Genomic DNA, 24,764 nt, shown 5'->3' on the forward strand with positions numbered 1-24,764 from the left:
AAGACTCATTTTTTTCATTATATACATAAATTAGAGGTTGGGTAGGATAGGATGAGGTATACTCTAAACTTGTATCTTATATAAATTTAAACTCTATCTTACCCTACTTGCAGTAGATAAAGTAGATAACCCTATCCGAACGGATTAGTATATCTACGGGTAGGGTATATATTCAATTGCACACTTTTTTTAATTTAAAGTGTTTAGTTATTTGGTTAAGATTATTATTAACAAAAAGTTTTTTATTTTTTAATAAATATATTTAAAATTTAAAATTTATCCTTTTTAAACATTTTAAATTTATAATCATAAATAACACGTGCTTTTAACTAAAGTCTTATTTAAATAATAAACTTTTATAGATATACTATGAATTCTAAAATTAGAAGAAAGACTTAGCTAAGGTAGTCAGACAAAATTTATAAAAAAGATGATGGATATTCTAACTAAGATTCTACAATAATTATCTTTATAAAAAATAATTTTTTATTAGAGACTGAATTATAGAATTTAACTTTAATGTATTATAAAAATATTATTTTTATTTAAAAACATTGTTTCTTTTTAAATTGTTATCTTTTTGTGTAGGTCACACTTTTAAAGTGTAGGTAAATTTATCTTCAAAGACACAACAAATCCAACAACGAAAACATTACCATGCAATCAACACTGGAGCATAACCAAAAAAACGTCCTTCAATTCCTAATGTCTTAACTCTTCATAGAGCCTCACTCTTGTCTCCCCAACCCATCAGAGTTCCATCCTCTGATCGTGACCAGTCACTTCCTACTCTTCCTCCATTTTCCCTTTTTCCCTTCCCAGATTCTCTTTCTCTCCGATATTCACTCCTAGGGTTAAAAAAAATTTCAAAAAATAAATAATAATTACGTTAAATATATACTTAAAAACCGGCCATTAAATTAATTATTTGTATTAAATATATATTAAAAATAAATTAAATAATATATAATTACTGATTTTTAGTGTGCATCTCGCCTTTTGTAAAAATCAATACATTTATATTTGGTTTTTGTCAAACTATTTTTGCATAAAATTACTTATTTTTATTAACTATTTTCTTTTTTGAATAAAATCTTTTTAATGTAGTTCTTTTCTAATTTATTACTTCTCATAATTCGATAATAATATACTTAAATTTCAAGCTCAACAAGTTTAATCATTCAGTTGATGATGAGGACCTTAAAGTATTATATTAACAACTGAAAAAAGAATTTACTGTAATCTATTTAAATAAGATAATTATGTTTATCATTGGCAGTTCTTACAATGCAATTCACAATTTTCAGAACTTATTAAATCAACATTATTAAACATTGGCGGCAGAAACATATGAAATTACAACTTGATATTACCACTTGTTTGATGATATTATCTTCATATTTTCATAACTTGACTTTTTAAATTAACCAACTAAAAATGTTTCTTAACAAAAAACCAACATCTATGATTACTTGAATTTTCTTTAAATTTTCAATATCCTTTAGTAAAGCGGTGAAAAATTTGTAAGTTGATTTTATAATGAGCAATGCTAGGGGACAGCAATTTTTGTGATTGTTAGCCATCAACTAGCCATCAATGATGATTTGATGGTGTGAGATTGGTATGAGATTTCATCCAATGGCTCACCTTCCTCTGCTGGTTACATGCTGGCCAAAATTCAATAAAACTGCTGGCCCCTAGACTTTTCCTTTTATAATTATTACTAGCCTTAGTACAATTTTTCTATTCCAATGCAAATTCAACTATAAAATGAGGTGGTTATCCTTTTTTTTATAAGAACGATGAGATTTTCTATTACCATAATTGTAATATCGATATTAGGTGAAATTTCAGGTACAGTCAACTTAACATAAAGTCGATAATTGAGAGTTATTAGATAAAAATTTTGTCAAATCATTTAAATTATTTAATGACTCTCACTTATCAACTTCATGTGACTACACCTGAGTTTTCACATCGATATTATTATAGAATTTTCCTTTTTGGTTGGTCTAGTCATCATCGTCATCAATCATGCATGCACCATCCCAATTAAATGGTTTCAAATTGACACGTTTATAATTTGGAAAAGGAAAACATTGAGGAAGGACAAAATTAAAGGATAGGAATGAAAGAAAGAAATTAAATCATGAATCAAAATCTAACTATAAATATAGTAGCAGACGCAATACACATGCATCAACACAAGCTCAACCATAGCCAGTAGAAATAAGTATCATACTACATATACATCCTGTATCTAGTAATTATTCCAAATTAAAGAAGCTTACATTAATTCCAACTTGCAAGTTCGAAATTAATTCCAAAAGATCAAAATAATATAGCAATGGCCACCACTTCAATCTCAAACATGGTGGTTACCTTGGAAGCCAAGAATCCCCCTAAACTACAAGCAGCACCAGCAGCATCTTCATCATCTCACACCCTGGTCACCACCACAAGAAAACCCAGCATCATGACATGCAAAGCCGCCATAAGCACCCAACTCAAACCAGAGCGACCAATGCCCCCGAAACAAGAACAACTGGACATATCATCCGTATGGCGAAAGCTCCACGGGGAGGACAAGTGGGCCGGGCTTCTTGACCCGTTGGACCCTGGCTTGCGGCTTGAGATAATCCGGTACGGCGAAATGGCACAGGCCACGTATGATTCCTTCGACTACGACCCATACTCCAAGTATTGTGGAAGCTGCAGGTACCCACATGAGAAGCTGTTCCAGTACCTTGACATGACGCACATGGGCTACACCGTTTCACGCTACATCTACGCGACGGCCAACGTCAGCCTGCCCAGCTTCTTCAAGAGGTCCAGGTTCCCTCACAAGATGTGGAGCGACAGGGCCAACTGGGCCGGCTACATCGCCGTTTCCGACGACCAAACCAGCAAGAGCTTGGGGAGGAGGGACATAGCCATTGCGTGGAGGGGGACGGTCACGCACACCGAGTGGCTGGCGGATCTCACGAACTACCTCAGGCCTTTATCTCCGGAGATTCCTTGCGGCGATCAAGGGGTGAAGGTGGAGGCGGGCTTCATGGATCTTTACACTGATAAGTCCCCGCAGTGCCGTTTCTGCAAATACTCTGCCAGACACCAGGTTAATTCCTGTTTAACCTTAACTAATATATAGTTAGGGCATGTTATTTTTCTTGATGAGTCTTGATATTATGAAAAATATAATTAAGAATGGAAAACATATACATAAAAATTTTAATATTTCGTTAATTAGGAGATGGGAAATAACAAAAGCAATATAATAAGCTTTTGTAGCTTGAAATTTTTGGGAATTACAAATTAAGGGCGGCTCCTCTTTATCTCCAAGGAGTAGTGGTCACTGTCAAATAAATTAATGAGGAGTGCTAGGGACAGTGAGTTGTAGATATTAATTAGTCATCAATAATATATTTAATGGTGTGAGATTTTATCTAATGGTGGAGAATCATCCATTTTTATTTTGTTGGCTAAGTGCTGGCCAAATTTTAATAAATCTGCTGGCCCTTAGACTTCTCCTAAATTAATTTTTAACTTGTGATATATATTTTAGTATTTCAATTTGCCGGCCTCTCTAACTTTTATTTATTTTTTAACAAGTTTTGAAATAAAAGAATATATGTACATATGAAAAGATTAACGATCAAATCAATAATTTTTATATTTATCTATAAATATATTTTTTAATTTATTTTTAATATATATTTCATAAAAATAAATGATTTAATTATTGATTTTTTATGTGTGTTTAAGTTTGAAGAAGTAAATTAAAAAGAAAAAGTAAGAAATGAATATATGGTGATATGAATCAGGTCCTTTCGGAGGTGAGGAAGTTGGTTGAGAAGTACGAAGACGAGGAAGTGTCGATCACCATCACCGGCCACAGCTTGGGCAGCGCGTTGGCCGTACTGAGCGCCTTTGACTTGGCAGAAACTGGCTTAAACGTCAAGAAAGACGGCAGCGGCATCCACATCTCCGTGATCACGTTCGCCGGGCCGAGGGTGGGAAACTGGAGGTTCAAGCAGAGGCTGGAGTTGGATCACGGCGTGAAGGTGCTTCGGGTTGTGAACACTCACGACATTGTTCCGAAGTCGCCGGGATTCATCATCAACGAGAGCTCGCCGGAGTGGGTGTACAGACTGTTCAAGTGGTTGCCTTGGAGCTACGCTCACGTTGGGGTGCAGCTGGAGTTGAACCACCGGGACTCACCTGAGTTGAACCCTAATGGTGATGCTTCTTGTGCTCATAACTTGGAGGCTTATTTGCATCTCATTGATGGGTTAGTAATTTACTTCATTCTTAATTGCTTTAATTACTTTTGTTAATGTATGTGTGATGCAACTCATGAGTCTCATCTTTCTATATAGATAGAAATATAATTACATGAATCAATATCATGGACCCTGCATTTAAAATATGATATGATCTCATTTGTCACGCGTTGAGGGGGGACCAGGAGGACCATGGATCCCTTATATAATAAGACATTTCAGTGTGTTTTATATATTTGGATATTTCATCACCGCAAAAGATACCTAACACTAGCAACATATACCTCTGGTTTTAAGTTCGATGCTTTTTATTTTGATGGCCTTATATTAGTCATTCTCGATTTACCTTAATAAAACTAGTTTCTCAGGGTTTTTACAAGGGATAAAGTCTGTGTCATATATTTATATGTATTTTAAACGAAAGGCATATATAAATTTCGGTAGATAACAACATTGTTAATTAACGGCTCTTAAATTGAAATCTTATTAGCTTTCATTAAGGTGAATGTAAGTGCAGATACCAGGGAAGCAATCTTGGATTTAAGTCAGCGACTGAGAGGGACGTTGCATTGGTGAACAAGAGCTGTGATTTTGTGAAAGACGAACACTCAGTGCCACCGGTGTGGTGGCAGGACATGAACAAGGGCCTGGTCAGGGGTTCAGATGGTCTCTGGAGGCAGCCAGAGCGCCCAAGACATGTCGACCACCCGGAAGATATTGATCACCATCTCAACCAACTAGGCCTCCTTCAATCCCAATCTTGAGTCAAGCTCTTCGCTTAATTAGCGCATGGACTTCATTTTATGAATGAATAAGTGTTATACAAACTAATAAACACAAAATTACAAGTAGTACTCCTCCATAATGCTACAGACAGCTGTTTAGTTGTAATATTTGAGAAAACAATTATTACATGATGTGATATTTATACAAATCCAAAGTTCGAGCTCACTTGAGTATTGGTACTAAATCTTTTTTTGTTCTCAAGACTAAACATGACGACGTTGCAAAAAATGATGCTGCGATATAAAAGTATAGCACTTGTTAAAACAACCATATCATAAGAAGTGAATTCTCTCAACTGAATCATCTTGTGGAATTCATATTAGAACATATATAGTCAATCAATAGTAGTGTAAATATAGAAGGAGTTGGTTGGAATAAACATGTTCTCTCGGAGATTTTTCCAGAACAAATCAAGGAAAAGATTCTAAGAACTCCGATCAGTTTAATTAAGACAGGATATCATGAAGCAATGATGGAAGGATATATGGGAAGCTGGGAACTAAAGACACCCCAGAAAATAAAAATGGTTCTTTGGAAAACATCACAAGATATACTGCCGGTTTACAACAATCCTTTCAAAAAGAAACTACTAATAATCCTACATGTCATATTTATAGGGAGGACTTGGAGACATCGGAGCATGTCCTATTACTTTGCCAATGGACAGAGGCAGCTTGGTTTGGAACGCAAATTCAGAACAATCCAACAAAAGGGAAAGAACATTTGTTTGTTCGTTTTTGTTTCCTTTCTTCTTTTTCCTTTTTCCAAAAGCCCCCAGGCCCAAAACAAGTTCAACCATTGTAATTGAAATGGATCCGTAACAAGCCCAAAAATAAAAATAGATCCAGAGTAGAGATCAGTCAAATCATAAATACCACTAACTCATTCCAAGGAAAGGGGCCTGGGAATGAAGGAGAAACAGGTTAAATTACAAGAGGCGCATTTGCCTCCTTACTGGCCTCAACAGCATGGCATAATTACATCATAAAATCAAAGAATCCATCCAAACGAACCACAACAGGATACATCGTGTTCCCGTGAAATGCTCAGCTGCCACATATCATTCTGAAATTCCTTTCCTTTTTTATATTTTGATTACTATGAAAATTAATTTCACATAATGACAATCTGCTTGGTTCAACATTATACACAAGACAACTTATTGAAATTACATATCACCTTATAATTTCATGTGGTAATATTTATTAAAACGTTGCAAACATACAAATTGAAGATTTCTAACAGCTCCACAGAACTACAAAACTTGGTTCTTCTGCCCTATTATGCTTGCAGCATAAGAACAAGCACAGCGTTTTGGGCATATGGCAGAAGTACTTTTCAAAAAGTATATTAATCTTGACCTTTAAAGCACCAGCAGGTTTCCTTTAAGAATGACAATAGAAGCAGCGTATTGATGTTAAGTTCCAGCTACAGCTTTGACTTCACACTCACTCCTTCCCTGGAATAAATTAAATATCATAATCATTACTCGCCTAGAAGTTTATTAACAGATTTTCTTCACCAGCAAATAAGAACTTACTGGCATCATGAATAATTCATGACATACATTAAAAGAAAAGACAGCAAAAACTGTTGATATGATAGAGACAAGCAACTAATTAGGTGCATAGGACTCTTTGTAAGTTGAGGAAGGAGGATGGCAGAATATCTAGAGGCTTTGAATTCCCAACTTCAAAACAAAGGATTTAATTTATTATATCTTACTGCAAGGTGTTCATTTTGTGTCCAAAATACACGGCATCATGTGTCCCAAGATGAGAATAAAATATTCTAGCAGATTAGAGTCCTTCACTGACCTCAGAAGGATTAGTCTTTCGAATCTTCCTAGTAGGAGTCCTCATGGTAACAAATTCTTCAGCTGCAGTTGGGTGAATCCCCACAGTAGCATCAAAGTCTCCCTTAGTCAAGCCAGCTTTAATGGCGACTGCAAACCCCTGGTTTAAGCAATTGTAAGACTAAGTTAATTGAAGACCCACAGATCATTACCAAAAGAAATTTAGAAGCAGTTGTAGCAACAATCGCAAGGACCTGTGTAATTTCAGGAGAATCTTCTCCACACATGTGTAAACCCAGAACTTTATTGGTTTTTGCACACACTATCAATTTCATGAAAGTCCGGTCTGGTAGACCAGACAGCGTAGCCTTTAGTGGCCTGAAATTTGACGTGAAGATGTCAACATCACCATATTGTTCAACAGCCTGCACAAATTATCAACACTGTTATGCATCTGTGGATCTGCAAAAGTCAACAAAACTATAGAAAATAATTAATTTCAACTGGTTAAGACTTCTGTCACCTGTTCCTCAGTAAGACCAACTTGTCCAATTGGTGGTTGGGAAAACACAGCAGAAGGAACATAACTTGAAAAAGGAAGAACATAAACTAACAGTTAGGAAGCCATGAGCACAAAAAAGAAATAAACAAATCTTAGCAGCAATCAGGAACTTAGAAATCAAATTAACATTAATAGAAACAGTGAAAACAGAGAAAATTCATTAAATATGCACTAATGAAGGGAATATCAAACGCTGTTCAAAATCTTCTTCAAATATGATTAGGAATTCTAGATTAAAAATATAGTCCTAGGATACGAGAAAATGGTTTCATGATCTCAAATATAATAACGAGTGAGAGCCATCAATATCCTTGTGAATCAAAGTCAATTTTATAAAATTGAATCTCTCAAAATTAATCTACCATTGGTTATCATGTGTGGCATCCTCATAAAATTTTGAATTACACTCATTTCATGATTATCATAAATTTATTTTAAGAAATTAAAAAGATAAATATTTATAATTTATAGATTTTAAAATTTGGGATCCACCAGTCACAAAAAGGGGATTCATTCTCAACATGACACCCATTATAAGAATTAAAATGTCATTTGATGATATAAGTGTGTAATGTCACACACTCACACTTATCCTTGGGCAGCCAATGCATGAGGCTCCCACTCGGTAGATGCATGTAGCCTTATCCCCACAAACAAAGTGACTGTTTCTAAGCTTTGAACATATCAGGGAAAAAAGCAGCAACCTAATTCTTGGTCCAAAGCTCACATTATAGAAGCAATATAGCTTGTTATAGTATTGTGGATTTTTCCCCCTTTTTTCTTTTAACAGAAAATTAAATAAACAGAATTAACCAGCAGTGGGAAAAATGCAATCTAACCCCAGAATTCAGAAAGAGTACAACTTTAAACCCCAAAAACTTTATTTCCTTATCATAAGTTTGATATTCTTTTAATAGAAAGCAAGTACATTTTACTCCCTTGGACTTCTACTTATTTTAGTCCCTAAACCATATAGTTCAAGGGGGGCAAGATGCATTTTTCTAAAGTCTAGTTAATTTGAGTAGTGCTCTGGTTAGCTCGATAGAGTGGCAAGTTAATTTAAGCAGGAAAAAAAATCCAGCAAGACAAGAGCTACACATATCCAATAATTCCCCTTTCCCATCTCGAACGTTCTACCAAAGAATATTAATGAATTTCTGCATAAGAATCCTATACCAATAGTTTATCTATTTCAGCTTAATGCTGTGTACTTAATTTACAATGCACACACTAATTACTCAACAGGTAAAATATAATTATGGCATGATGCCTTATGCAACAGATACCTATAATCAGGTTTTGTTGGCTCATTCAGAAACAGCGTTTTTGCTAATGCCACTCCCTCCATCAAAGCAACTGGAGTCAGATTTATCCTATCTGTAACATCGCCAACTGCCCATATTGAAGGAACTGATGATTGAGAATATTCATTAACCTGGATGAATGTGAATACAGAGAAATAATATGATGAAAATGACTGATCTCATGAATAAGTATTCTACAGAAAACTGATGAAAACTGTAAACTACCTCTATTGCACCCTTTTTATCTATTTTCACACCAACAGACTCCAGTCCTATATTCTGCAATGAAATTGTATGTCATAAGCACAACTCTCGTATTGTTCTATGCATGAAAAAGAGAAAACAGTTTCACAGATGAATCGAAAATATAAACCTCAAGGGCATGCAACACTTAAGAAAAAAAGGCCACCTAGAAAGTGTGCATAATGTATTGGAACGCAAGTTTCAAACCTTTTATGTTCATTCTCACTTGAAATTTATTGGAGGAAAAAAAATTCTGATCAATTTGTAATGTTTTGAAAAAGAATTATGTTTTAAATCCTGAATGATTATTAAAGGGAATAGAGCCATCCATTAAACACACGAAATTTTCATTTTCCGCAATGAATTGTGTGATCAAACATATTGCACAGCAAAAACAGGAACATATAATTTATACCTTAGTATTAGGTTTGCGACCAGTTGCAAACATAATGTGTGAGAAACCTTCCACAGTACCCTTGTTGGTCTTCAAAGACAATGAACCATCGGCTGACTTCACAATAGCTTGGGGCGACTCCTCGGTATGGAACTCGATACCTCTTAAAGCCATCTGTTCCCCAACAAAATCTCTAATCTGGAGACACGGATCATAATTTAATGAGAAGATTAAAATAGTACCACCTAGTATTCACTCAATTGCATAGTACCAGGAATGCTGTTTACCTCTTCATCAAATCCCCGCAAAACTTTCTTTTGTCGAATAAAGACGTGAACGTCACTCTTCAAACCATTGAATATGCCAGCAAACTCCAATGCAATGTAACCACCACCAACAATAGCTATTTTCTCAGGTTTAGAAGGCAAGTCAAGAGCAGCATCAGAATCTATGGCGTGTTCACTTCCAGGGATATCAGGAATAAATGGGCGTCCCCCTACCGAAACTAGAATGTGTCTGGCCGTATATAGCTTCCCATCAACATCAACTGTATGAGGATCCACAATCTGGGAGTGATTTACAAAACCATTAACACCATAACATTACAACAAACTAGTGTTTCATCCATTCCAAACCGAAATATAACCATATTTTAGTGTTGTGTATGCATTAAGATATCATAATTCGCATTCTCTTTCAATCAAAAGCTAAGCTCTTTTTTTTCTTCGGAAAAAAAAAAAAGCCTTTACCTTTCCACGGCCTTCAATCAATTGGACATTGGAATTTTTCAGAATGTTCTTGTAGATGCCAGTGAGTCGCTGCAACTCAGCATTCTTATTAGCTATCAGAGTACTCCAATCATGCTTGGGCTCACTCTCATACTTCCATCCAAAGCCATTACTTTCCTCAAACTCGTGAGAGTACTTTGAAGAGTACACAAGCAGTTTCTTCGGCACGCATCCCCTCAACACACATCTGCATTGAACAAAGAAGAAAAAACCAGCACGAAGTCGCATAAGCAAGTAAGCAACGATTACTAATGCATGAGAAGTTTGAAATTCAATCATTGACGAGGCTACAGTGTAATGAGAACTCACGTTCCGCCGACGCCACCGGTGACGTCGGAGGAGATGGTGGAGAAGGGGAGCTCGCAGATGGCGACGGAGGCGCCGTAATTGGCAGCGAAGCGGGAGGCGCGGACGCCGCCGCTTCCGGCGCCAATGGTGAAGAGGTCGAAGTCGTAGTTATGGGGGTTGGCGGAGGCGGAGAGGGTGAAGGAGCGACGGCGGGTGCGGGTGTGGTGAGAGGGAGAGAGGAGTAGGGTTTTGCGGAGAGAGAGGAAAGAGGAAGATGAGGGAGAGAAGGAAAGTGCTTTAGAGAAGAAGAGGGAGTGAAGGGTTGGGGAAGAGAGCGAAGATAGCTTCTTTGGAGTTGTGACTGTCAGAGACGTAGCCACTGCCATCTTTTTCGTTACTGATTCCCCGTTCGCCTTCTTCTTCCTTTTTAGAGGTTTGCGTTCTGCAAAATCTAATTTGGACTCGTATTCTTTCTTTTATTCCTTTTTAAAATCTGGAAGTAAGTTACTTGGTTATCAACTCTCCCAAGTCCAAAAGGTCAAGTTTGCAAATTTTACGACTAAAAGGGTAATTTATCTTTTGCAAAAGTAAACTCTTTAATTAATTATCTATTTTCAAGTTAGTCTAAATTGAAATAATAATTATTATTAATTTGAATTTTTTATTAAGTAAAATTTAAAATAGAGAGATAATAATTTTCTTCTTGTCTGATATCTTGATTGAATGATCAGTGTACAACTTTTATTACTTAGTCCAAGAATATTTAGTGTGCATTTTGTATACCTATGTAATGTATTTCGTCGTCATCGTCATTATTATAATGTTATAAGGTGAATGATCGTGAATGCTGCTAATGGGTAAGAGAGTCATATATTAATCAGGTTGTTGAGTCCTAATTTGCATCTGCCTTACAGCTTACTATTACAATTTTAGAGTTGTAAGGAAGGTAAGAAAGTGCAATCGTGAATATAGTAGCCGTAACAAATCGGGCAAATAAAAATGAAGGGATGTGAAAGTTTGAGAGGAAGAGTAAATGAAGATATTAGAAGTTGGAAGCGATACAGAAGTGGTTGTTTAGCAATACACAACAATAGCAGCATATAATGAATTTAAACATTTTATTTAGAGAGACAATCCGGACTCTTCGTCCTCTTCAAGATCAGAGGTGTAGACAAAGTAGAGAGCCCATATGAGACCGAACACACCAAACAGGATCCAACCAAGGAGGTTGTTGCTCAGACCAAATGGAAGCCCTGTTCCTTCGGTGCTCAGCCTCTCATCCACAAGAGCCATGGCTGGGCTCGACATGCTTGCAGCCATAGCAGCTGCCATCAAGGATGCCCCCATCCCCATCCCCATCTTCGAGTTGCTATCATGTGAACAAGCCTTTCCCTCCTCCATGGAGCACCTCACTCTTCCCACCTTCCCCATTGCTGGCAACCCTGTACAATTATTTCAAAAATCATCTACCACTTCCACATGCATGTTTCTCACTCTAATCTTCCAACGACGGTTAAGTAAAAACTTACCAAGAACGGTTGAGGATGAAACCCCGAGAGCCCGCTTGGGCAAGAGACCTACGCGGGTGATCGATGGAGTTGTGGTGCTAGCAAAGATGGATGCCATTTTTCTTCAATTATGATTATGATTACCGACCGAGTATGCCTATTAACTTCTGTGATGTTCCACTTTGCGTTGGAAGTTTATTTCATATGAATTGCCAAATCTGTCAAAATTTATTTAGTATCGGGTAATACTCGGTCCCTTCACCACACACCATGGATATTGGATAGACTGAAAGCCCCTCGTTCGATATCCTTATCTGCAAAAACCCAATAACTTTTTCCCACGTGTCACGTAATCTGATTCATGAGTCCTATATTTCAAAATTACTAAAGAAAATAAGAAAAAAGAAATGTTCCTGACGCCCATGCAAGTCTAACCCGAATAAATAACATAAGATAATATTTAAAGCCATAAACACCTGGCGAACATAAATAACACTTGGACACAATGTTGGAACAATCCAAATGACCGTTGTTCATTTTCAATAATTATGTAAATTTGATCCTCAAAATAAAATATAACTTAGGCCCACAGTATGCGCTTGAATTAATGGAAATCAAAGAACATAGGCAAAACCCAATAGAGGGTCGAGATAAATTATGTACACAAACCAACAGCATCTGCAAGCAACTGAAATACCTATGTAATGCTTATTTTATCTTCATTGTCACTATCAAAAAAGCTAAACTCCTAGAGATATGTGAGGAAAATTTGAATCAGCAGTGAGGGGCTTTACAAGAAGAATTGCCAAGAACAAAGAATTAACTGAAGCAGGCAAAGAATGTGCCTACTAAGTATTAACTTGTTAACTAAAAAGCAACGGTTGTGGATTTCGGGTTACGCCTGGAGATTGCATCTTTGCAGAAGAGGGCAGTCAAAATTCACAAATTTGGTCCAATAGTTCTTGTATCTTCTCATCGCAATATCCAGCCATGGCTTTCTAACTCCATCATAATGTATAACAGCAGACTGCTCAATCTCATTTCCGTCAACAGCAGAATCAGAACCAAGGCCAAGAACTTGCCACCGTCTGTCCAAAACCATTGTCTTGTTATAGAAGGTGAGCCAGCCTAAAGGCAGACTTCCAGTGTTAAACAATGGCCTCTTAGAACCCTGCAAACCAATCACCAAGACAAACACATTACGTCAGACTATCATTGCGTCATAACCGATAGAAATTTAATTTGGTTCTTCATCTAGTCTACCTCAAACCACCAAAAAATCATTGTTTTAATGTCATGCGAATGTCAAATTCTTGACCCCCTAATATTAGTCTAACTTTCAGGTAAACAATCTTAATGAGCATTCTAACGATGACATTTTAAGGAGCTAGAGGCCTGAAAATTTGATGAAAGGAAATTTAATTTGTTGGGGGGTCATATAAATAGTTACTGTGAGAATAAAATATAATAATAGAATAAACTAAAAGCCAACTTCAAAACAAAGACATTTTCTAAATCATACCATTTGCAGATATTTGTGATAGACAGCAGTTAAATTATGTCTCCTCCACTGCTGTAAATCAAACAAATTCATCCCAAATGCCCATGTGCAAGCATTGACATCAAACCTCTTTGCAATGAATGGATCTGAAAAGTTTATGAGCATATTCATTCTACGAAATGAAGATTCGCTTTCCTCACAAGTCTGAACTGCTCCAATTACTTTTCCTTCCATATTGGCATTCCATAATCCACTCAGATCTTGTTGCACCACCACATCATGATCAAAAAGCACAATCTTATGTAGAGCAGGGAAAATTTCTGGCAGATAGAAACGTAGGTAGTTCAATTCAGAAGTATATCTTGGATCATTAGAATCATATTTCTTGGAGGTGCTGTACTTTGATAACCATTTAAAGTTGTCCATGTTCTGTATGTGGACTGTGGCACTGCCAGGAGGGTTTAACAAGAACCACATTGAGATTGCAGGAAAGTAGAGTGAATTGGTCACTACATGGAAAACAATTTTCTCCTCCTCCTGCATTTAAAAGTTATTATTGTCAATCACTGTCGCCATTATATATAGGTTAACAATAACAATACCCATATCCGGGAATCAACTACATAAATTGATAGATGACATTATTATTATGCTGAATAGGAAATAGAAAGAATGCTCTCAAGTTAAGAGACGGGTTTCAACCAGGGACAGAAGCTGGAAATTAATTTTCTAGGGGGAAAAAGACTTCACTTTTAAGGGTAATGGTCTCTTGATGTTACTAGCTATAAACTTTCTAAAATAGATCAATCAACTTTTAAGAGCAGAAGAAGAACAGATATAGGTGTTGACTATCAAAATATTAGGTAGGTATTTTAAAAGAAATTTGATATAGTAGTTGCATTCCATTGTGAAATAGCATATGTATCTACTACTATTTGGTTCTTTCACTGGTTTGGATTCTTGAATCTGCAATAAGTTCAAAAATTCTGTGGCACCCACAACTAAGTAATGCTTTGAGGTAATCACACCAAAAAGTCAAACTTCAAATTGGATAAAAATAGTTGAGAATTAAATGCCAATTAAAATGTATCATCGGTTCAAGAAGGATGACAATAAGAACAAGTGGTGCCATGCACAAATGTGGATTCTTATTTCTTGATCTTACAATCACCAACTTCACAGTTAGATAATGGTCAAACATAAAAGGTTTTATATCTTATACATTAATTACAATAGAGAGAAGCACTTTAGCCTGACATGGAAGAGATACGAGAGAAGCATAGTTTTCCCTACTTTGAATTTGCTAGTTATATTTTGGTTATTTTCCCCTTTCCATAAATTGTATGAGGATCAATAATAGCCAAAGTTAAATCAAAGAGAATCCAAATTAAAAACAAAATGATAATAGTCAGTCAATATTCTATATAAAAAGAAAAGGGGTTTACCTTAGCAGCAGAGACAGTAGAGTTAACAACCACTGCAGATGCCAAAACATTGTCAGAGAACACAGCATAGTGATAAAGTTTTGGATCATTAAACTTGTTTTCATTTGGGAACTTCCTCTGCTCGGGTCCGAGTGCAAAGTAGTCGGCAGTTAGCCGCATAGAAAGACAGTGAAGACCTTTTGGGGTGGTCCTTGCAGCAAGATGAACAAGATATGTTGCTTGACGTTGCTGAGAACGAAGTTGCTCTTCAACATTATGATTCATCGCACGGAGCTTAGAAGCCATAGAAGAGCAATCTGGGAAAGCTCGGTTGGCTTTAGATAGTGAAGCCTCCATGTGCCTCATTTTCTGCAAAGCACTGTGAACTTCACTTGTTTTCAGATTGAAAAACAACTCAATTTTCTTTTCACAGTTCATATCACATAAATTTACTGAATACATTCTGCTTCATTAATTTTGTACTAGAGAACATGAAATCACCAAGTTTTCACACACCATAAACTGAACATCAAATAAATGCAGTTGTAGAGAAGTCTTTACCTCCTTGGCAGATCTGAATCATAGGTAGCTTCTCCAGCTACGCGTTCCATATCTTTAATTCGCAGTTTCAACTCCTTGACCAAGTGAGAGTTGCTGCCTGGGGGAGCAAAGCTCAAGTATGCTCGAGCTCTAACTATTTGATCCTTTATTTCCTCAACCTTGTGATTTGTCACTTTACGGTATTGAGATCGCGAATTCTGATGGCGGCGAGTTGCTTTACGATCAGATTGCTTATCTCCCACTTCAATATTCTCACTTCTTGTACTTTGGGAGTTGGTGGATATATCCAGATTGTGCATAACTGTCTCGTTTAAATTCCTCTGTAAATAAAATAATAAATCAACAAATTAATATAAGATTGTTAAGATAAATATCCAATTGCATTTATGTATTCAGCAAATACATGTAGACACATAATTGTCACCAAGAACGAATGCTATTTCTTTGTCTTATAAATCATTTGCCTCTCCAGCGAAGATTTGACATCTAGTTAAAAGTACGGAGTAGCCAAAAATGACATAATTATATTCAGACATCTGACAGGCAAGTCTCTTTTCTAAAATCTACTAGGATCGTGAGATCGTCTCACATTTAGAAATAGAAGCATAATGTGTTTACCTGTTAATTGTAAAGTTGACAAAGTTAGGTCCTAGTTTTTCCAAAGCAGTAGAAGGCTTTCAGTTTGCTTATACTTCATACAAAATAAAAAAAACTAAACTGTTATTTTCTTTCCCAGTAAGCAGACAACAATACATATCGTCTTTATAACTAGTTTCTTGCGGTTTTTTTTATCCACTGGAAAATTAGCTCCTATCAGGCCATGGATATTGAAGCAAAAAAAAAATAAAAAAATCAAAGTGGTCTTGCTATTACTAAAAACATGATTGCAATTAGCTACATTTATAAAAGCCAGCTCCTGCAGAAAACTTTAAATTTTTCCCATTTCTTTGTATAAATAATATATGTTAACTAGGTACATAGTAAACTCATGAGTAACTAAATTTTCAAAATCATGAAGACTTCCCCTCCGAAATAGTGGATAAAGTTAACCATTTATGGATGAACTGATAGGGTTGAAGGAAAACCTAAACATCTAACTACAATTTCAGACTGAAAATAAACTAAGGCTATGCTTTTTGATAACTTCTACACCCAAATTTCTAGATCAGCAATTAATTAAGCACTCTACATCTAGTGATTACACAATTGACCAGTCAATGAGTCGAGTAAATCTGTATTCTCATATTAGATTAGTGAGCACAGAAAGCATAGAACTAAGTAAATAAAAAAGTAGCACATCTGATTAATTATCATAATCAGCGTTTACACTCGGTGGAAATCGAATGATGTAAATAAAAATCCCAAGCATGCATATAGATAAGCTATTTTCGATAATTTGATTTTGATGCATGGCAGGCATGCATAAGTTTTTCACATAGGCATCCAATCACGTGTTGCAATATCATTGAAAATATTTGGCCGTTATAATAATTACCTCAAAATTCATAGAAGCAGGGAATAAGAATGGATGAGCTTATATAACATTTTATATCGACACTTAATCTATATTTTCTGTTGTTACTTTTCCTCACATGTCCAAGAAAAAAAAAATTAAAAGCATGTGGCCTTCAATTTTTCAAGTAAGCAATCCAAAAGAATTAATAAAAAGTGAAATTGATTGAAATTGACTATCAAAAACAACTTCTCTAGTTAGTTATTAGACTCTTTTTAAAATTATATTTAATATAAAACATTATACCTTATCTCCATCAGTGAGGGATAATCCTTTCTGCTGAGCTTCCTCTACTTGTCTTTCATGGTGATCTACTTCTGAAACTTGAAAACAGTGAAAATAGTGACATCACTGGTGAATGCTTGAGTGGCATAACATGGAAGCCCTAAAAGACTTAAGAATTATAGAGAGCACCAAAAAACACTAACCATTAACTTCCAAAAGGTTACTTCTGCTCCCATCAGTTAAAGAATCCTCAGAATCATTGGTTCTTTCTGAATTGTTACTGATTGCTACGCCAAAGTCATTTTCTTTATAAACAACTTGCTTCGGTTCTTCTAACTCTTCAGCACTTTCCTGAATTGGTCAAAAAAGGTCAAAATCGCAAGCATAAATGTTATATGTACATTCTATAATCCATGGGGGAAAAAGATGAAAGACTTAGCACGGGGAAATTTTTAAGCAAATCTTTCACTACCTGTTCTATAGCATTCAACTTCAAAGGATCTGGCTTGTATGCCTGCAACAAACACTTATAGTCAAAATACTTAATCGCATATATCAGATTAACATCCAAGAAATTCCGTTGAGCTGTCGGTCTGCAAAATTTTCAACTTACCGGCACTGAATAGTCTAAATCACACCGGAAAAAAAAAACAGAAAACAAAGAAAAAAGAAAAACAAGAACAGTTTCAATCTAAATTCAATAAACAAATTCTTTGACCATTTCTCCTTTTCCTCGATTTATTTACAGACAACCAAACAGGATGAAGTAGAGACGCAATCATCAAAATAAAAAAGAATTTTAAAATATGAAATAACACTGATCAGCTTGGGGAGAAGGATTCTTACGAAGCTTGACAAATCATCGAGAAAATCTCTTCTTCCTGAAAACGAAATTCACAGAAACGCAACAAGTCACTTAAAACGTGGAAATGGAAATGAGCAGTCGGAAACGCAAAGATGCTTGCGGGAGACGGAATTGCGAGTTTTTTTTCTCGTACCATCGGGTGTAAGAAAATTGAGCCTGTGCGAGACAAAGATTAGAGGAGCGACAACGGAGAGGGAGAGAAGAGCGAGGATCAAAGTCCTCTGCCACCGGCGAATCTTCTTCATCGTCGGCGGCGGTGGCATTGGTTACCGGTGGTGGACAAGCCTAATCGTTGTCAACAAGCACATTTACAGAGAAATCCAATGCAAATTCAATTCGATTCGGTGGTTCAAGAAAAAAAGAAAGGAATCCACAGAGACCCTAGGGTTTCAGCTATTGGCCTTTGCTCTTTTTAGAGATAGAGAGAGAAAGAGAGAGAGGAGAGGTAGCAAGCGCCATCCATGTTCTCTTCTCTCCCCACTCTGAGAATTGCCTTTGTTTAATTTCGCTAACACTATTTTTTAACTCTTTCCTTTTTTCTTTTTTCCTTATGTTTATTTTGTTTTTTGTGTGCTGGCATTATATAGTTTTGGGGAATGCCTTGAGATTTGTGCCGCCAGTTTGACACGGGACGAATATTATAACCAGTGCTTTGAGCATGTATGGTGGATGATGCGGACGATTGGTACTTCTTGATGTGATACTACTACTACCCTTACTCTTCACTTTTTATTCGTTGTCTTTTTATTAGGTTGATAATTAAAAATTATTAAATAATAATTTAATTTAATAAATATTTTTTATTATTAATTTTATATAAAAGTTTAGACTTTTTATTTCAGTATATTTTTTGTTAAGTAACTATGAATCTTATTTTTATTTTTTTGATTAAGCATCTATTCAAATTGTTTTTTCTTCTAGTTTTGAAATACTTGCAATAATATTTTAAATAAATGTTTATTTTTAGACACTGAATATTGCTAAAATCTTGTTATAAATTATTTGTATTGAAAGTAATATTTTCTAAATTGGGAATAAAAATATTCATTCTTTCTTTAAAATTAATACTATAATAATAAAATTATTAAGTAATCATAATAATAAATAAATATGGATTATATATATTTACTTACTTAAGAATATTTTTTCTATGTATACAATTGTAATCATTATCAACATTTATTTACTAGTCTTTTAATATGTATGATTCAGTTTTTAGATATTTATGTTAGAATGGAGGGAATTTGTTACTGGTGTTTTTTTAAGGGATAAATTTTTTATTTCTTATATTATGACTTTAAATTATGATTTTATGCATAAATATTAAACTTTCACTACACATAAAAAGATTGAAATATCTAAAGTTTTATATTTTCTATCAAAAATTATATTTATTAAAGTTAAAACCGAATAAGATAATGATTTGATGTATTAGTGTAAGGTGATAAGTTGATAAAACGTATTTATAAATTATAATACCAAATAGTACCGTGTTCTCATTGAATGTGTAGAATACAGGTCATAAATTTTGTGCTTGTTGCCTAGCTGTACAATATCGCTTTTGCAGCTATGATGCCACCAATCAAGCCTGAATGGTCAACCAACCAAGAAAAAGGTCACAATGTCATGAGAATCCCTTGCCTTGCTTGCGGTAATTAAAATCAAACCTAACTTCGAATTTTTGTTTTTAATTTCATATATCTTTTCTCTTCTTTTCTTTTTTTCCCCTTTTTTTTGTTTCAGTGAATCTTAAGATTCCAAACATGGTAAATTTCCGTTTGTATTTTGCAGTTAGATTTCGCGGATAACTAAAATAACTTACTTTTAGGAGTGTTTATAATTCAGGTAGAACTAGGTTTGATATGGCATGAATTTGTCCCTAAAATATATACCAGACCTATTTGTTAGATCCAAATTCAGTTTTAAATCCGATGAAATTTATACATTTTCGGATCACGATTATATTGGATAAAAATTGAGTAAAAATCGGGCCGTTAATATTACCTTCTTGTAAGCTAGCATAAATTTCAACCATTATTTGACATGGTAAAATTCACTTAGAAAAATATAACAAGAACCAATCATTCTCTAAAATTAAAGTATAAGTATAATTAATATTAATATTGTCTAATAACACCAAATATTTAAATCAATACAAATAATACAATATTATACATGAGTCTAAAGTCTTATATATTTTAAACATAAAATATTAACTTATAGTATTATAATGACTAATAACACAAAATATTAAAGTTTATAATACTTCAATTCCACGTAAAAATAGCCATCATCCATCACTAAGAACACAAAATATTAATTGTATATGATGACTGAACTACTAGGTCGAGTTCGGATGACCCGAGCTATGGTTCAAACCCAACTCAAAATTATGATAGGATTTATTTTTGAGACTCTTACCCAACACTAGACCTGATTAAATCATATCAAATTAGCCCCTAAAAAATTCGAAGTCGAGCCAAGTTTTCGAATTGGGTCGGACCAATGAACGCCCCTACTTATTTCTTACAATTATTTTTTTGTGTGACTATCTCTTACAATTATTTAAATACAAGTGTAATCAATTAATCATTAATCATATCCATTATAATAAGGATTTGTTGCAATTTACAAATAACGACAAGAATGAGTTGAGTATTCAGAATAGCTAGTGTGTACTAAGCTTATATGTTGGGCCATCCTTTGTTGGGGCCTTTAATGGAACGGTGAGTTGTCTTGAGTTGAAACAAACTATGACCTGATGGCATTATCGCAATTTCATGAATGGCATACCGTGCGCAGTACGCACCAGTAACGTAGACAGGTTTCTAGGGACTACGAGAACAACCGTGAACTCTACCGCACCAAACCATTTTGTTTTTATTTCCTCATTTTCAGAAGCGAGTTGGTCGGTTACACATTTATTTTTATCTTAGCCAATGAAGTAGTGACACCTAGTTTTTCGAAACTTGCATTGACTGAATTTAATGATTTATAGAGTTCGATTGGCCACATAACAACATTAATTAATATCTTAAACTCTCTATTTAGTAATTAGTATTGTATACTCGTCAGAACTATAGTAGAGAACATAACACCAGAAAAAACTGATGTGACTGAAGCTGTGGATCGGAGTCAGTGGAGTGTGGAATGTGGAAATATTACCTCCGAGTCTACCGTACCAGCAAATACGCCTATGATTCTTTCACAGTTTGACTCGTACAGGAGGGTTGGTTATAGTTATACTTCGAAGTTCCAAGGTTTTGACGATGTAAATAATTAAATAAAAAAAAATCTGTCTATACGTATAATATATAGGACTGGGTGTGAATGCATGTCAGCCTAATCCATCTATCCCCCATTTGTAAATCAACTTGAACTTGGTTAGTTAATACATTATACATCAATAAGATGATAAACGAGCTGGTTTTTTTGAATAAATCGAGTTTGAATTTTACTATATTCAACTTAGTAGATGGTAAGCTAGTTAAATAGTTTACATGCGTACTTTATTATTTGTAAAGAATAAATAAAAATTATAGTAAATTATGAGTTTGCAGTTTTGCCTCTTCCACGTTCTTCCCGGAATCAAAGTACGACGTTGAAAAATGTTCCTATTTTTCGATGATTGCATCGCAACTATTAACTATCGTTGTAGCGGGGCCATGATGGTTTCTGTTTTTATATATATAGGACTTCAGATCTTCAACGGAAATTCTTCTCTTGGATAAGTCATATTCGGATGATATTGAGTTGTGTTGATTTTCATTGACAGCAGCTGCAATGGAATCTTAATTATTTGCCAAGATTTTGAATGCATATGGGAATTTTCCGATGAAGTTCAAGATTCGCTGGAGATTAGTTACATTATATTAGAGGGGTAAATTCAAAAAAAATTTATAATTTTTTAAGATTTAGATAGTTTTATCTATTAAAATTTATTTTTTATAATTACATGTTAGTTTTAATATTTTATGGTCAAATATATCAGTATTTTATTTTTTTATGATAAGATATTATATTTTAATCTTCTTTAAACTAAATTTATTGGTGTAAAATATTAATAACAAGTGTGATTTGATATTATTCACATTGATTTGTCACTCAAAATAAATATAACTCAATATAACATGAGGCTGAATTCGAAAAAATGCGTCTTCAGAGTTTAAGGAGATAAGTTCCTAGGATTTATGTTACCCTCACAAAAAATTGAAATAAATACCGAAAAGTGTGACGCTATAATAAACATGACAAGTTCGAAAACGATAAAAGAAGTTCAACAACTGGCAGAAAGAATGGCAGCACTATCACGCTTTCTACCCACAGTAGCAAACCGATCTTATCATTTCCTTCAAACCTTGACTAAGAGCAAACAGTTCGAATGGAATGAAGACTGCGAAAAATCTTTTGCCGAACTGAAAAGCATCCTCTCATCACCACCAATACTCCTGAAACCTAAAATCGGTAAACCATTATATTTATATTTATCAATTTCTAACCATGCTATAAGTTCAGTGCTTGTGGTTAAAACAGGAAAGGTCTAAAGACTTGTATACTTTATCAGCAGAGTCTTACAACCAGCTGAAACAAGATACCCAAAGATAGAATAACTGGCCCTGGCTTTAGTCACCACAGCAAGGAGATTAAGACACTACTTCTAACGCCACACAATAATAGTCAGAACAGATTAACCCTTGCAACAAATCTTGACCAAATAGGAATTAGTTGCACGGTTGATCAAATGGTCCATCGAACTATCTGAGTTTGATATTCAATACCAGTCAAGGCCGACCTTGAAATCACAAATACTGGCGAACTTCGTTTTTGAATTTACTACTGAGATACAACCTGAAGAGCCAACATGGAAGCTACATGTAGATGGAGCATCAAACCGTGAAGGAAGCGAAGCAGGAATACTACTAAAAGAATGAGAGAAGGTGATAGTAGAAGAATCACTACAGTTCTCTTTCACGACAAGTAACAACCAGGCATAATACGAAGCTCTGCTGGCAGGATTGAAGCTCGCCCAAAGTCTCTAAATACCTCGACTCGTAGTTTATTGTGATTCTGTACTTGTCGTACAACAAGTTAATGGGGACTTCCAGGTAAAAGATCATTTGCTAAAACAATATGGCTCATAGCAAAGGATCTCATTTCCAAATTTGATAAGTTTGAAATTATCCATGTGTATAGGGAGCAAAACACTAGAGTAGATATATTATCTAAACTAGCAACTGGTGCACGAAATTGTGATCATCAACAATGGCGCCAAAGACTTGGTAGCGCTCTCAAACGTGAATCACACTTTGTCACAACTCCGCACAACTAACCAGCAAGTGCACTGGGTCGTCCAAGTAATACCTTACGTGAGTAAGGGTCGATCCCACGGAGATTGTTGGTCTGAAGTAAGCTATGGTCATCTTGTAGATCTCAGTTAGGCGGATTCAAATGGTTATGGAGTTTTTGAAAATAATAATAAATAAAGCATAAAATAAAGATAGCAATACTTATGTAAATCATTGGCGGGAATTTCAGATAAGTGTATGGAAATGCTTTATCCCTGTTGAATCTCTGCAACATACTGCTTTCTTATTTTCAATCCTTCATACTCCTTTCCATGGCAAGCTGTATGTAGGGCATCACCGTTGTCAATGGTTACATCCTATCCTCTCAGTGAAAATGGTCCAAAATCTATCGGTTCTCGATCATGTCGGAATAGAATCCATTGATTCTTTTGCGTTTGTCATCACGCCCAACAATCGCGAGTTTGAAGCTCATCACAGTTATTCAATCCCTAAATCCTACTCGGAATACCACAGACAAGGTTTAGACTTTTCGGATCCTCAAGAGTGGCCGCCAAAGGGTTCTAGCTTATACCACGAAGATTCTGGTAAGAGAATCCAAGAGATACTCGCTCGTTCTAAGGTAGAACGGAAGTGGTTGTCAATCACGCGTTCATAAGGATGGATGATGATGAGTGTCACGGATCATCACATCCATCAGGTTGAAATGCAACGGATATCTTGGAACAAGAATAAGCTGAATTGAATAGAAAATAGTAGTAATTGCATTAAAACTCGAGGTACAGCAGAGCTCCACACCCTTAATCTATGGTGTGTAGAAACTCCACCGTTGAAAATACATAAGTGATGGTCCAGGCATGGCCGAATGGCCAGCCCCCATAAACGTGATCAAAGGATCATAAGGTGAACCAAAAATAATCCAAAGATGTCTAATACAATAGTATAATATCCTATTTATACTAGACTAGTTACTAGGATTTACAGAAATAAGTCTAAATGCAGAAATCCACTTCCGGGGCCCACTTTGGTGTGTGCTTGGGCTGAGCTTGAGCTTTACACGTGCAGAGGCTTCTCTTGGAGTTAAACACCAAGTTGTAACGTGTTTTTGGCGTTTAACTTTGGTTTGTGACGTGTTTCTGGCGTTTGACTCCAGAATGCAGCATGGAACTGGCGTTGAACGCCAATTTGCATCGTCTAATTTCGAATAAAGTATGAACTATTATATATTGCTGGAAAGCTCTAGATGTCTACTTTCCAACGCCATTGAGAGCGTGCCATTTGAAGTTCTGTAGCTCCAGAAAATCCATTTCAAGTGCAGGGAGGTCAGAATCCAACAGCATCAGTAGTCCTTTTTCAGCCTGAATCAGATTTTTGCTCAGGTCCCTCAATTTCAGCCAGAAAATACCTGAAATCACAGAAAA

At 35.3% G+C, this 24,764-nt stretch overlaps 4 protein-coding genes across 6 annotated transcripts; 1 reads left to right on the plus strand and 3 right to left on the minus strand.

Moving 5' to 3' along the window:
• The first annotated feature begins 2,191 nt into the window (after positions 1-2,191).
• On the plus strand, positions 2,192-5,217 carry LOC107493147 (phospholipase A1-Igamma2, chloroplastic). Of its 2 annotated transcripts, none has more exons than XM_016114235.3 (3): positions 2,192-3,118; positions 3,825-4,291; positions 4,785-5,217. In XM_016114235.3, exons 1-3 carry the CDS (start codon positions 2,348-2,350, stop codon positions 4,786-4,788), a joined length of 1,242 nt encoding a protein of 413 aa, XP_015969721.1. In that variant the 5' UTR covers positions 2,192-2,347; the 3' UTR covers positions 4,789-5,217. The 2 variants fall into 2 exon arrangements, with proteins under 2 accessions (XP_015969721.1, XP_015969720.1); XM_016114234.3 differs by having other exon boundaries at positions 2,193-3,118; positions 4,801-5,217.
• A 912-nt stretch (positions 5,218-6,129) lies between these two features.
• Positions 6,130-10,932, minus strand: LOC107493145 (glutathione reductase, chloroplastic). Its single transcript, XM_016114230.3, has 10 exons — positions 10,465-10,932; positions 10,117-10,342; positions 9,655-9,933; positions 9,389-9,565; positions 8,956-9,009; positions 8,713-8,861; positions 7,388-7,451; positions 7,119-7,289; positions 6,887-7,024; positions 6,130-6,528 (listed from the first exon to the last, which is right to left on the minus strand). The coding sequence occupies exons 1-10, from the start codon at positions 10,827-10,829 to the stop codon at positions 6,487-6,489; spliced, it is 1,665 nt and encodes a 554-aa protein (XP_015969716.1). The 5' UTR covers positions 10,830-10,932; the 3' UTR covers positions 6,130-6,486.
• A 527-nt stretch (positions 10,933-11,459) lies between these two features.
• On the minus strand, positions 11,460-12,173 carry LOC107493148 (photosystem II reaction center W protein, chloroplastic). The gene is made up of 2 exons (XM_016114236.3): positions 11,973-12,173; positions 11,460-11,885 (listed from the first exon to the last, which is right to left on the minus strand). The coding sequence occupies exons 1-2, from the start codon at positions 12,067-12,069 to the stop codon at positions 11,566-11,568; spliced, it is 417 nt and encodes a 138-aa protein (XP_015969722.1). The 5' UTR covers positions 12,070-12,173; the 3' UTR covers positions 11,460-11,565.
• A 349-nt stretch (positions 12,174-12,522) lies between these two features.
• On the minus strand, positions 12,523-18,607 carry LOC107493143 (probable galacturonosyltransferase 6). 2 transcript variants are annotated; one of them, XM_016114228.3, is made up of 9 exons: positions 18,174-18,607; positions 18,022-18,056; positions 17,648-17,689; positions 17,379-17,526; positions 17,197-17,267; positions 15,438-15,757; positions 14,898-15,255; positions 13,474-13,989; positions 12,523-13,122 (listed from the first exon to the last, which is right to left on the minus strand). In XM_016114228.3, exons 1-9 carry the CDS (start codon positions 18,301-18,303, stop codon positions 12,847-12,849), a joined length of 1,896 nt encoding a protein of 631 aa, XP_015969714.1. In that variant the 5' UTR covers positions 18,304-18,607; the 3' UTR covers positions 12,523-12,846. The 2 variants fall into 2 exon arrangements, with proteins under 2 accessions (XP_015969714.1, XP_015969713.1); XM_016114227.3 differs by having other exon boundaries at positions 17,197-17,273; positions 18,174-18,606.
• Between the last annotated feature and the right edge of the window lie 6,157 nt (positions 18,608-24,764).

The sequence above is a fragment of the Arachis duranensis genome, chromosome 6, assembly GCF_000817695.3.
Source record: "Arachis duranensis cultivar V14167 chromosome 6, aradu.V14167.gnm2.J7QH, whole genome shotgun sequence".
Taxonomy (NCBI): Eukaryota; Viridiplantae; Streptophyta; class Magnoliopsida; order Fabales; family Fabaceae; genus Arachis; species Arachis duranensis.

Bases quoted from the DNA above. Each gene is read 5' to 3' on its own strand.
- LOC107493147 (XM_016114234.3), top strand. From the start codon at position 2,348: ATGGCCACCACTTCAATCTCAAACATGGTGGTTACCTTGGAAGCCAAG. The intron at 3,119-3,824 runs GTTAATTCCTGT...GATATGAATCAG, and splicing joins AATACTCTGCCAGACACCAG to GTCCTTTCGGAGGTGAGGAA. The intron at 4,292-4,800 runs GTTAGTAATTTA...ATGTAAGTGCAG, and splicing joins TATTTGCATCTCATTGATGG to ATACCAGGGAAGCAATCTTG.
- LOC107493145 (XM_016114230.3), bottom strand. From the start codon at position 10,829: ATGGCAGTGGCTACGTCTCTGACAGTCACAACTCCAAAGAAGCTATCT. The intron at 9,934-10,116 runs GTAAAGGCTTTT...AATCACTCCCAG, and splicing joins TGATTGAAGGCCGTGGAAAG to ATTGTGGATCCTCATACAGT. The intron at 9,566-9,654 runs GTAAACAGCATT...CCGTGTCTCCAG, and splicing joins TGCGGGGATTTGATGAAGAG to ATTAGAGATTTTGTTGGGGA.
- LOC107493148 (XM_016114236.3), bottom strand. From the start codon at position 12,069: ATGGCATCCATCTTTGCTAGCACCACAACTCCATCGATCACCCGCGTA. The intron at 11,886-11,972 runs GTAAGTTTTTAC...ATAATTGTACAG, and splicing joins TTCATCCTCAACCGTTCTTG to GGTTGCCAGCAATGGGGAAG.
- LOC107493143 (XM_016114227.3), bottom strand. From the start codon at position 18,303: ATGCCACCGCCGCCGACGATGAAGAAGATTCGCCGGTGGCAGAGGACT. The intron at 18,057-18,173 runs GTACGAGAAAAA...TTTCGTTTTCAG, and splicing joins CAATTTTCTTACACCCGATG to GAAGAAGAGATTTTCTCGAT. The intron at 13,990-14,897 runs GTAAACCCCTTT...TTTTAAATGCAG, and splicing joins CTACTGTCTCTGCTGCTAAG to GAGGAGGAGAAAATTGTTTT.